The 13,081-nt window shown below is 29.3% G+C and overlaps 2 protein-coding genes across 3 annotated transcripts; one reads left to right on the plus strand and one right to left on the minus strand.

Annotated features, from left to right (window-relative positions):
• Window positions 1-1,208: 1,208 nt before the first annotated feature.
• On the minus strand, window positions 1,209-5,709 carry LOC108782136 (U2 small nuclear ribonucleoprotein auxiliary factor 35 kDa subunit-related protein 1). 2 transcript variants are annotated; one of them, XM_018550315.1, is made up of 5 exons: window positions 5,541-5,709; window positions 5,199-5,465; window positions 3,374-3,675; window positions 2,412-2,936; window positions 1,209-1,559 (listed from the first exon to the last, which is right to left on the minus strand). In XM_018550315.1, the coding sequence occupies exons 2-5, from the start codon at window positions 5,451-5,453 to the stop codon at window positions 1,220-1,222; spliced, it is 1,422 nt and encodes a 473-aa protein (XP_018405817.1). In that variant the 5' UTR covers window positions 5,454-5,465; window positions 5,541-5,709; the 3' UTR covers window positions 1,209-1,219. The 2 variants fall into 2 exon arrangements, with proteins under 2 accessions (XP_018405817.1, XP_018405816.1); XM_018550314.1 differs by having other exon boundaries at window positions 5,199-5,709.
• A 3,035-nt stretch (window positions 5,710-8,744) lies between these two features.
• On the plus strand, window positions 8,745-13,081 carry wus (TM2 and DnaJ domain-containing protein wurst). The gene is made up of 5 exons (XM_018550371.1): window positions 8,745-9,029; window positions 9,332-9,479; window positions 10,793-11,157; window positions 11,485-11,592; window positions 12,759-13,081. The coding sequence occupies exons 1-5, from the start codon at window positions 8,748-8,750 to the stop codon at window positions 12,966-12,968; spliced, it is 1,113 nt and encodes a 370-aa protein (XP_018405873.1). The 5' UTR covers window positions 8,745-8,747; the 3' UTR covers window positions 12,969-13,081.

The following is a 13,081-nucleotide window of genomic DNA, read 5'->3' on the forward strand; positions in this document are numbered from 1 at the left end:
ATTAGAACTTTATAAATAATTACACATATTTTACTTCTCAACACTCTATCCATCTAAAAAATCTTACCATAAAATTTTATTATAAATCTTTCAGCAAATCTTTACGTAGCAGTTAAGTTTATAATTTATTAATAATATATTGTACTATTTATTACAAGTGTATCGTGAGTAAATATAATAACTCATATTAAAAAGTCATTATTTTTTATTATATAAAAAAACTACAGCATGCAGTACATGACAACTTTACAATGGATTATAGTAGTCTGTGGAGTTATAATTACTTGGAAAAATGATCTATACTTGCATAATAATTTGACAATTATAACGTTTAACTTTTGGATACTTTTGTATAAGATGAGAAACTGATAGATTCTTATCTTAGAGAAGAGCCATCTCTCTTAGAGATGAGAATAGACGCATTCCTAAACTAACTTTCATATTCACTTCCGCGATCGCCGTCTGATTCCCTTTTTCGATTTTTGAGATTCTGTACCATCGTACTCGACTTCTCACGTTATTGAAGTACTCTTCAATTTACAACCCATCTGCTCTCCAGATTTTCCTGAGATAATAATAATCTATTGGAATTCCGCTACTATCTTTTTAATGCACTTCCGAATGAAAACATCCTAGTTTATCCCCCGGCACTCCCCTCCTTTATTCTGAATCTCTTCGTTATTTCAGAGATTTCCTCCTACTTATTCCTCCTGCTCCTCAACTCTCAAAAAATGCTCTTATATATACAAAAATATTTACAAGACATTTAAAATAAGTTTTGTAATACAAATATTTTGTAAATATTTTATAAATATTGTGTGCGTTGTTTGGGACAATCATGATTGCTCCTTGAGGGAACAAGCACAATCTTTAAATAACTAATATATGCTGTTCAAAAACATAAATATTATTGTGAAAAAGCTCGATTTACCATATTTATTACTGAAATTGAAAAACACTAATAGAAAAAATTATCCTTTTATTTATTCGATTATCACTTTTACATTCATATATTACATTAAAATTACAGCTATTTGACACATTTACAGTTATTTTTACAGCCTGTATAAACTTTGGATCTTTTTTGAAGGAAACATTTAGGGAACATCTATTCTGTAACTTTTAACGATTATAACTGTTACAGAGTTATTGTTTCTTTTGGATCACTTCTGATATTTTCGCTTTTAATGGCTTTTCATGACCGTTTCTCATTTTTCTTTCAAGAAAGATTTCTTTTTATTCTTTTAGAAGGGCGATTGTTGGACGCGTATTCTTTACCTTCATCTTTGTTCTCACGAATCCTTTTGCGATGTGAATGATGATGATGATGTTTCTTTCTAGGCGATATTTTAATTTTAGAACTTTTCATAGTTAATTTAAAATTCTTTCTCTGTCTTTTATTGTGCGTAGATATCTGTGATCGTTTTCTTTTCGTGGAATGAAAATGTTTTGTGCGATCTTTCGAGCGATCTGATTCAGTCTCGGGTGATTCGGACCATCTCCAGCTGCGATCTTTTTCGCTATTATCTCGATCGGATTCTTCCCATTTAGATTTACTTCTAAAAAAAACAAATGAAAAGGAATTAAATAATAGTAGAAACTTTTATAACAATTCACTTTTAATTTACTTTATTATACCGTATTAACTTATTTTTTTCATAATATTATCTCTTGGCAGAAATAAAAGTCACCGCCAGTTAAATGCAAGGAAAAAATAATAAATACACGAAACTTCTAGGAAGTATAATATATAAATTCAAAATGCGAAATATAAAAAAAACTTTTCAATAAACTTACGCTATGAATCATTCTTTTTATTACAATTGTTTTGCATAGCGTTAAGTCAAAACCTTATTGGTAAAACGATTATATATTAATATATATATCTTTATGATATATAATATAAACATGATAAAAATAAATATTTTGTCTATATAGGACATGAGTTTGATTGTATAATATAGCGTAGGATATAAATATATATCGAGGAAAGTGTAAAGCCTAATCGAGTCTTGAAAACAAGATGTTAATGTTTATTATATTGTGTGAAATTTATATACTGCGTATGTAGTCCCCCCCGCGACGCTGATAGATTTTCAGCATTGACGCATACATATTCACTACCGCAGTAATATCACTTTAGTTAAATTGAGAATCAATTTAACCAATTTTTGATGCCTATAGCATCTTATTAGATCTTAATAATATGTTGAAAGACATATATTAAAATTTAATATTAAAGTAATAATTTAAAATTTGTGAAAACTAAGTATATAAATTTCACACAATATAATAAACATTAACATCTTGTTTTCAAGACTCCATTAGGCTTTACACTTTCCTCGATTTTTAAATCATACGAGTCAATTATTATTATCTTTCATTATATATAAATATATAGTAACACAAACCTATGTTCGCTTCGCTTGCTGTCATTAGAGTTGCTTTTATCCCTTCGAGGACTCTTAATGTCGTACTTATTGTGCGGATTTCGAAAGGTGTGAAGAAAATTACAGAATTTACTGCCCTTCGGACACTTGTTTATGCCGCAAACGGCACTTCTCCAAGATGTGAAGTTGACGAATTCGCAGTTGAGTTGTCTGCCGGCATACCATCGTCCTTTCAGGTTTCTCCAAGCTCTAGCTGCTTCTCTCTCCGTGTAATACTGAACGTACACATTACCGCGCAAGTGAATTTCTTTATTGCAGCAACATTTAAGGGTTTTAATCCTGCCGAACGACTCCAGTTCAGTTATTACGTCTTCATAGAACTCGTAAAAATGATGCAATGTTTCTGATCTCTCGAATTCGAGAGCCACGTCAGTGTCATATTCTGCTAAGTTCTTCTCGAGGGAGAAATGTGAATAGAATCCGGGTATCAAAATCACTCTGCTCAGAAAGAATTTACGATGATTCTTGGAGCACGCATTTCCATATCTAAAATAATTAAAAATCAATTACACATAAATATCGAATTTAGAAACAAAAAGACAAATATAATTTTAACTAAAGTTGATTTTAGTTTCAGTAAAACGTTTCAATTCTAAATCTGAACTTACTTTCAATTGAATTCAATTCAATTTTAATTTTGTTTAATACAAATATAACTCTTAACATTTTCTTAACAGTTTCAAATCAATATTTTGAAAACAACTTGCCACATTCTTATCTCTCAATTATATATTCAGTCATTTATATATTTACATTCACCAGTTATTCTCATACTAATATATTCATAATAAATATTAAAATTTGAATATATTCAACATACATATAATACATATATTCGACATACTCCGAATTTCAATATTGTTAAAAATGATTAATAAATTATGATATTATAATATTGTGAATATATATTTCTCTGTACTAACCGGCAAGCACCTGTTTTCGAGAAAAATGGACAGAGTTCCTTGGTAGGTTGATTGTCGACGATTTCACGTAAAATTTCAGGAGTTTCAACTCCATTGTCGATGTAATCATTGATCTCCTTCTGAAGCTGTTCTTGTTTACGAAATTGTTCCTCTTGTTTTCTCTTTTCCTCATCTTTTTTCTTTAAAATTGCCACACGCTTTGCCTCAAGTTTTTCGCGAATCTTTATGTCCTGCTCCAGTTTCTCTTGCTCCTCCTTTGCTTTTTGTTCCTGAAGTTCTTGCCATTTTTTCTGCGCTCTTATCTGGACAATTAAACGACAATAAATAATTGTTTTAATTATACATTTAAAAAGCAATAGTTTATTTCAAATTTGCGTATAAGAACAATATTTTTTTTATATCTAAATAATTGATCTTTCCTATATTATTTTATTTTATAGATATAAAGATGTAAAAACGTTAATGTTACCAAAATATCTGACTGAGAGAGAAAATAAAAAAGTAAATAAAAAGTGTATAATAGCTAGGGCAAGATGCGGAAATTTGGAAAGAAATAATTGTTATTGGATAGATAGAGAAATAATGAACTGTGAATTGTGTGAAAGAGTAAAAGAAAGCTTAGAACACTGGATGTATGAGTGCGAAAAAATGGAGAGATGGAATGGAAGCGTGAATGGACTTTTAAGAGAGGATGGAAATGGATACGAATGGCTAAATAAGCTGAATGAAAAGTTAAATGTAATTAGAAAAGGAAAGAACAAATAGGGGATATATGAACTACTACTACTATATTATTTTATTTCTTATGAAAAAAATAACTTAGGAAGCAGAACACAATTTGCAAAATAATAAAATATTGTTTAATGTAATAAATATATCTTCATTTACGTTCATTAATGAGACAAAATTTTGTGTAAAAAGATAATTAGACACGTTATTGTTTTATACTAATTTATTTTACAAATTATTTTAAGTATATATAATATTATAAATTATATTATTCTTTTTATGTTTATATAATTTTAAATAAAACAAAATAATACAATACAGTTTATATAGGTTTATATGATTAAATATAAGATATAATTGAGCCGACACAAGTAAAACGTATGTAAATTGTTGTTCCTTCAAGATTAAAATCTAAAGTGATCAAAACATGAGCAGTATAATAGAAACTTGTACACAAAGTCAAAAAGAATAACAATAAACATTTTATAATTAATTTTATATTTATATTATATTTTCATTTTATATCAAATTAAATTTACATACGTTTTACTTGTGTCGGTAATTATACCTTATTATATTGATTTAAATAAAACGTTTCTTGGATTATAAAATTACATAGTACTTTTCAATATAATGTACCAATAATAATTTAAATATTTCATATTTTATATTCGACCTAGAAAAAATTTTGCTTGCGGCGCGTCAGTGGCCTCCTCCTTGGCAAATTTCTGATTCCGTTACTGATTATATAATAATATAATATCAATTTTTTATTCTTATTCCGAATTTTAAATTTTAACAAAGACGCGAACTATAATAAGTTTGTCTTTAGTAATATCTCGTCGGTGTCAACTGTCATGCTAATGTAAAAAAATATTGAAATTTATACTTTTTTCATAACATTTCAAGTTATAAAAAGAAATTTCATTAAATTCTTTAAATAAACCCTATTACAATATTTTTTTTATCAATATGTAAGAAATATGTGCAATGTATAATGTTTTAAAAATATAATGAAATTATGAAAAAAGTTAGAGAAGCCAATAAAAAAAATTTCTAAGAAAATATTTAATTGTAATACAGTATATATATTTACTTCTTCTTCTAGCCATAGTCTCTCTCGTTCCGCACGTTTCTCTTGTTCTCGCGCTTCTGTTTCTTTCTCTTGTTTCTCTTTTTCCGCGCAAAATTGCATATATTCCACATTGTTTTCCAGTGCTGCCCTCAAGCGTTCTTCATTGGCGTCGCGTTCTTGAGCCAATAACCGTCGCTTACGCCTGCGACGCTCCTTCTTCACAATGCAACGCCACTCCTTATGACTGAGCTTCGTTTGTTTTGAACGTTTTTCCATCCTCACATATCCCTGAGAACAATGGCAAGACTGGCAAGTATTATCGACAACGTACGAGACACTAAAAATAATCACGTTGAAATGAACCTGCGGTCAACTATTAGCATCGATGTACGACGAGGTCCGACGCCATATTGAGTTCCGACAACTACATGATGCAAGGCTATGGCCTGATCGTCGGTATACAAAATATTGAAACAGAAGAATGTTAATTATATGGAAGCTGCAAAACATTATTTGTGATATCAACACTTGGTGCAACACTGATTTTTTAAATTCTGTATTTTCTATTTTGAGTTACGCGTACTTGTTTATTGATTTTATTACAGATGAATTTATTATGCTTTTATATATTGTTAATTGTGTTATTATTATTAAGATTATTTGATAATATATATTGTATTACCCATATGTTATTAAATAAAACAATTTATATTACAATGTATTTTTACATTGTTTATATCGTCTGTAGATAATACCTATGTTTACTGCTTCACCGAAAGATGGAGACACTATAACTATTCTTGCATGTATATCGGTAAAATGGGATTGATAGAATATCACGTCGAGCGCGCAGAAAAATTATGAGATTTTTAAGTATTTCTATACAATACGTGTAATATTATATTTATTATAATATCAAGCACTATTCTAGATGTTTAGAATATTATATATAAATATATTATTATCTAATATAAATATAGATATTATTTTACAATGTAATCTTCTGAAATATTAATAAATAATTATATGTCAACTTTTAATGATAATTATAATTATTAAGAAAATAATATTATATAAATATTAATAAGAAAAGGTTCTACCAAAATAAATAAAAAAAAGTTTTCAAGAACCAAACGCAAGAGATAAACGTGTGTAAATAACTTTATATTCGAATAATACAATTATTATACCTAGCGTTTGGTCAATTTGGATCCTTCTCAATATAAAATTTTTTTGATACAAATGACAAGTATTCGTCATATAATTAAGAATCGCAAGGCATAATAAAGTTTCTGCTGCGTGTATGATGTGTGCAGTGATGCTTGCGTAAGTCATAAGTTCAAATGCGTGTTCATTATAATTTCCAAGTTAATTAAAAATAAATTACAATTCTTTTATAAAATCTTAATGACATAATTAAATATAAAAATCTTTTGATTAATTCTGAAACTTACATGACAAACGCCTGGGCTAATGAACTTGTCGGAGACAAATATGACGGACATAGTCAAAATTATGTATTGTATAAACACATTAAAAAAAACAAAGAGCGGGAAGCATCAAGTCTTTGTAAATAAATTTATACATATTGGGTTAAAAGACTTAATGTCATTTTTAATATTCAAACCATTTATTTGTTTCTTAATAAAATTCATTTTAGACATTATATAATCTTTTATGTAAAAATTCCTCTTCATCTAGAATTTTTATATTTTCCCAGTCAAACTCGTGGGAGAATTCTAATCTATCGTAAAAAGCGAATGTTGCGTCGTATTCCAGTTGATTTGATTCTTGTATTATTCATTAATGGTTGCCTTTAAAATTCTTCTACTCCTACATACGATGCATTACAGCTCCTGCAATCTGTTCTACATACTACATTAAAATATGAGACAGAGTAAGAAGATTATTTTTTCGAACACGAATAAATTTTTTCAACTTATTAGTGCCCAGTAATATCATTTATTGTTATTGTGATATATAAACATAAAGTTTGGAGAATATTTTAATAATAAATTTATTCATAAAACTTTAGTTTACTGACATTAAAATATGTTGTTTTAATAAACTCAATTTTACATATACATATACTGTCTTCTGCAGACAAGGCCAGCTTCCTTAGTTATTTAGCTTGTTTACCGAGCATTTAATACGCGCGTAATAATCAGTGTAACTTTCTATTAAATTATTTTAATTTTTTAATTTCAATGTATAATAGTATACATGATATGTACCAATTTAACATACCAGTTTAATATATCATTCTTCAAATGTATTACCAAAATTAAGATAATAAATAGAAAGTTACTACGCGATAGTTAGTACGCGTATCAAGTATGTACTTGATGTAAACTAGAACATTAATTTCTTACACTTTTACTCTGCTGTTTGACCGTATTCGGAATAGTTATTAAGGCATAGCGTTTTTTCATTCGATCTACTCTTTTATTGTTTTAGCAATTTTTTTATATTTACATATATTCTATATAATCATTTAAAAAAACAAGTAATTTTTATATTTTGTAACGTTATGATGTGCAACATGTAATTGATTTTGACTACGAATTTTCACGGTTTTATAAAAACAATTAGAACTTTAAGTTTAAATACGAAAGATTTTAAGGTCTGAAGGATTCAAATAGAATATTGATATATTATTTTGACTTGCGTTGAGCAAATTTATTTTATCTTTAGTAGTTTCATCAATTAAGCGATGTATTTAAGTGATCTGACGCACTTTTTGGAATGCTCCGATAAGTTTATTATTTTTTCTCAAGTAGAAAATTAGAATTCTATAGATATTAGAAATATATTTATGTGTAAATATATTCGTTAATAATTAAATTTTTCGATAAAGTAAAATTTAATTATTTAAAGAATCAATTTTATTATTTGCGTATCATCCTGTCTTTTTAAATAGCTCAAATTGCCGACAAGTGTGTTATTTCTGCAATAAAATATTAAGTGTTTTTACATAATATTATACAAAAATTTTTTTTAATTATTTATTATGTATAATATAAAAGATAAAATAATATATATATTATACATTTTATAAGGTGATCAGCGAACTCAACATTTTAAACAGTTTAAAAAGATTATTTAAAACATAGAATGATACAAAATATACTATAATAAAATGATAAAGATGCAAAATTGTAAGTTTTATATAAATTAATAAATATTGACTCAATTTGCTTTTATATTTTCCTTCCAGCAGTTGGTGAATTATTTCCTTATTAGGAATATATATATTTTCGCTTGCTACGTCCCTGAACCGATACCGTTATACCTGGCGGAGCGTTGAACCAGAAACCGGTGCAGTGGAACCACGACCGTCATTCTACGATATACTACTGACAGGTGTACCTGAGTCCAAAATCAGTAGAGTTATTTTTGCGTAAACTTATTTTGTTTGTAAAGATGTGTAAATAACGACATGGTAGGACATGTAATTATTGTTTGCGTGGAATTCCGTAAAATCTCCGACCAGGATAAGTAAATTGTCTTGCGATTAGTCGATAGTGATTCAAAATGGGTATTTTGTGACTTGTTGCTTTAGAAGATAACATGGAAAGAGCGAAAGAAAATGGATTGAATGATCCGGGGTACAAAAGTGTTAAAAGTAAGGTCTGGGCTTATTTTTTCTGGTTGTTCGGTGGACTCTTCGGAGCACATCATGTGTACCTCGGTAGGGACGATCAGGCATTCGTGTATATCAGCACATTCGGCGGTTACGTGGGTTGCGGTTTTCTCAGGGACATTTACAGAATACCTGCATACGTGGCCGATGCAAATGACGACCCGGCGTTTATCGAAGATTTTAAACAAAAAGTCAGAGCTAACAGAAAGGTAAATAAATATTCAGCGTTTAGAGTCTACAGGCTAACATAAGCCAGTGACGTTGCTAGTCTTGAAATACATTTCTTAACATCAACCTTATACTACGATTGGTACCATTAACTTGTTCTGCATCGCTGTTATTCGAAAAATTGATGACGTTGCGCGTTATATGATGATCACATAAATGTTGAACCGCAATTTACTCGCTGGCACGTAATGTAATTAAGGATGTAAATGTTGGCAAAATAAATGCGATTCGCGACTGATGCTTTGTAAACCGAAATCGGATTTATTATTACTTTTCTTTACAGCCACCGTTTTCCGCAGTGCGATTTGCGGCGCAAGCCGCGGTTGCCTACTTATGGGCTGAGCTGTTTAACAGTGCGATCCCGCAGGAGGAAGTGTACGGTATTAATTTCAGACATCTGCTGATCCTAATACCGGCTGTGATCGCATTAGGTAAGAATCATATTTCAAAGGAAAAAAATGTTTATTTAATTATCATCACGTGCATTTTCTTATCGCGCTTGTTACAAGTCGGTTTCTTCGAATGATAATATTTTAAGGTCGCAGCATATGACGCATGTTATTGGTTAAAAATAATCATTGATGATAAATGGAAAAAACTGGAAAAACCGACACTAAATCTGTTTTTACTGATTTTCTAACTAGCTTTTTATTAGAATATTGTATCTTAAATTTTAACGAGTTTTTTTATTTCGGAGACAGAATTTAGATTTTTTTTATATTCTTAGAATATCGCAATGGTGTAGTTATATCTCATTATAATATGTGTAAAAATATATATATAAAATTACATTTTTTATATTGTATATTATATTATTATACACATATTCGTTATTTATATTTCTAAATAAAATATTTTAAAGTGTAAAATAATTCGTATTATGTAAACAACAATTAAATATAAATAATGATCCATAATCGAGCCAATAAGTTTCTTATAAATAAATATATAGACAAATAATATGTACAAATATCTTATTCTATTGACATTGATGGTCACTTAAGATATTCCCCGAACAACGAAAGATTCGATGACTAATCTTTATAATGATTGATAGAGAGGTGAAACTTTACATCGTGTATTTTTAAAACTAAATTATTTCGGAAATATAATATGATCAATTTGTCATATAAAGCTTTTGTTTTAAATTAACATCAAGAATCACTACTTAAAATCTTTTAAAATATACTATTATACTTATAAGAACCTCTATTCGTGTATGTGTGTGTGTGCACGTGTATGTTATTATTCATATAACAATAATATTAAATTATACATACGTTATGAATAATTATAAAACAGAAATTTTACACAAAAAGAACGATTTTGCTAAAATGTATAAATTTAGTTAGATAATAATTTTATTGGTTCAAAAATAATGTTATTGATTATTAAAATAATTACTCAAAATGTTAAGCAGTGTTGCAAAAAGTTTTAATGTTCTAGTAATCAGTTTGAACATCCTCTAAAATCTTTGGAAATCTAATTTTAAAGAATGATAAAAAGTGACAATTATCAGTGATGAAAAAGAGTGACTCAATTGTCAATTTTTAAAAATGAGATTTCACTCTTTAGAATTATGTAGATTTCACTCTAAAAATTTTAGAAGGTTTTGATAATTTTAAAAATCATTTTTAGATCTTTAGCTAAATTTTTAGATACTTACCAAAAAAAAAACCGTCTTTTCCGTGTAGAAATTTAAATATTTTACAAAAATCTTTATTCAGTATTAATACTTCAATAGGTGTATGGACGGTCGGGAACATTGGAAGAGAAAAAGGTTCGATATGGATAACTCTTGCCACAGCGTATCTATTTTATCCAACCTTGTATTACATCGCCGACGATACAATGTGGATCTTCCTTATGGTAGTTACCTCGAGTCTCAGCTTCGATACTTTCAGCAAGCAATGGCGACTGAAACCGAAAAAGAGAAGAAGCTTTTTCCGGCGAATGGCATGCTTAGGTTTAGCTCTCACGCTCTACTTTGCTGTAATCGGTAGCTACTTATACTTCAACGCGGTTGTCACGGATAGCGAAGGTGAGGAGATCAAGTTATCAGAAGCGGTGCAACACTTCCTCACTTCGCCCATCTGGACAGATCTTAAAGTAGGTCTATGAAGAATTTTTTAATTTTTAACTCTCAAAAGTTGACAATGGGTTTATTGTACTCAATCAATTATATTCTCTATAATATCTGCAAATTTCAATTATTGTTATTAAAATGAGTTTATTGTTGTATTCATGTAAGTCATACATTACTTTGATTTTTGTGCAATTAATTAGTGCCTTCTAGTCAACGTAAATTATGTAAATATATATAAATGAATCTTATAGATCTAGCGTACAGATGTTAGTTTCAAAAATTAAACAGTAAATTTCTTATTAAGATTTGAGAGACTTCTTTCATGTATGCTGGTATTCTTTATTTTACAGGCGAGTCTGGAAGCCACGTGGAACCAAGCGAAACATCAAGGTTTCTGGGCAACGTGGGCGCAACTGGTGGACCTCACCGATCCTCGAGGCGAGATAAATGCTTACAAGGTCGGATAGTCGTTGATAAATTTTTATTAAATTTAATTTACTTAGGGAAAAAGTAGTTTAAGGATGTATCAGGTGTATACATATGAAATAGTCCAATAAAGTCAATATTTTTGTAATTACCATTTATAAAACGATAAATATGGCAGTTAAAGTAATCCGAAAACGGTGAATTTTGGTAACAAGGAATTTTCAGGGACTCTTTTAAAAACATGGTAAAAATTATGATAATTAAAAAAGTTCTGCACAAAAAAAAATTGTAACATCCCCAAGTGATTATTTTACACTATTACGAAAAATATAATAAACATAGGGTGGACAAACGAAAATAATGGGTGGACAAACGTGGACAAACAGTGGACAAACGAATGCAATAATGATTTTACCAATATTTGCATTTAGGGGTGCCAACTTCACAAAGCAGCTCTGTAAAGTTGGAATCTGTAAATGCGAATATTGGTAATATCATTATTACATTCGTTTGTCCACTGTTTGTCCACGTTTGTCCACCCGTTATTTTCATTGGTCCACCCTCCAAAAAAAAATTATACACAAAAAAATTATAATATCCCCAAGTGATTATTTTACACTATTACGAAAAATATATTAAGCATAGGGTGGACAAACGAAAATAATGGGTGGACAAACGTGGACAAACAGTGGACAAACAAATGTAATAATGATATTACCAATATTCGCATTTACAGATTCCAACTTTACAGAGTTGCTTTATGAAGTTGGCACCTCTAAATGCGAATATTGATAAAATCATTATTGCATTCGTTTGTCCACTGTTTGTCCACGTTTGTCCACCCGTTATTTTCTTTGGTCCACCCCGCAAAAAAAGGTTATACACAAAAAAAAATTGTAACATCCCCAAGTGATAATTTTTCATAATTATGTACGGGTATCGTTTGTCCACAACGCGCACGTGATTGTCCACCTATTATTTTCAATTGTCCACCCTATTTTTATTATATTTTTCGTAATAATGTAAAATAATTACTTGGTACGCTACTTTTTATTAAAATTTTTTATCCAGGCTTACCGTCAAACTTTTTTATATTATTTTCACACACAAATATAATATATAGAAGAATCTGTTTCTTTCATAATTTTTTGTTAAAAAACATGCATAAAAAATCCGTAATATTTTTTCATTTCCGCAGGTCCTAAGTTTGTCGCAAACCGCTTCGCAGAACGAAGTCACAGCACGATGGAGAAGTCTATCCAGGGACAATCATCCTGACAAGGTTAAAGGTTCGGAGGAGGAAAGGCGCAAAGCTCAAGAAAAATTCATGGAAATCCAACAGGCGTATGAAATTCTGTCTCAAGCGAAGAATCGCCGACAACGACGGAATCGTCGTTCTGAGAAATAAGCGTGATTTTAATTCGAAGGATCAACCAAAACAAAGACTCGACAAAATAATCTCCAAATACGCCAATCTCTGTGTTTCAATTGCGTATAATCAAAAGACAGTGAACTGATTAA

This window comes from Cyphomyrmex costatus, unplaced genomic scaffold, assembly GCF_001594065.2.
Source record: "Cyphomyrmex costatus isolate MS0001 unplaced genomic scaffold, Ccosl1.0 scaffold97, whole genome shotgun sequence".
Taxonomy (NCBI): Eukaryota; Metazoa; Arthropoda; class Insecta; order Hymenoptera; family Formicidae; genus Cyphomyrmex; species Cyphomyrmex costatus.

Bases quoted from the DNA above. Each gene is read 5' to 3' on its own strand.
- LOC108782136 (XM_018550315.1), bottom strand. From the start codon at position 5,453: ATGGAAAAACGTTCAAAACAAACGAAGCTCAGTCATAAGGAGTGGCGT. The intron at 2,937-3,373 runs GTTAGTACAGAG...TAATTATTTTAG, and splicing joins TCGAAAACAGGTGCTTGCCG to ATATGGAAATGCGTGCTCCA. The intron at 1,560-2,411 runs GTTTGTGTTACT...TGTTTTTTTTAG, and splicing joins AGCAAGCGAAGCGAACATAG to AAGTAAATCTAAATGGGAAG.
- wus (XM_018550371.1), top strand. From the start codon at position 8,748: ATGGAAAGAGCGAAAGAAAATGGATTGAATGATCCGGGGTACAAAAGT. The intron at 11,158-11,484 runs GTAGGTCTATGA...TTTATTTTACAG, and splicing joins CCATCTGGACAGATCTTAAA to GCGAGTCTGGAAGCCACGTG. The intron at 11,593-12,758 runs GTCGGATAGTCG...TCATTTCCGCAG, and splicing joins GCGAGATAAATGCTTACAAG to GTCCTAAGTTTGTCGCAAAC.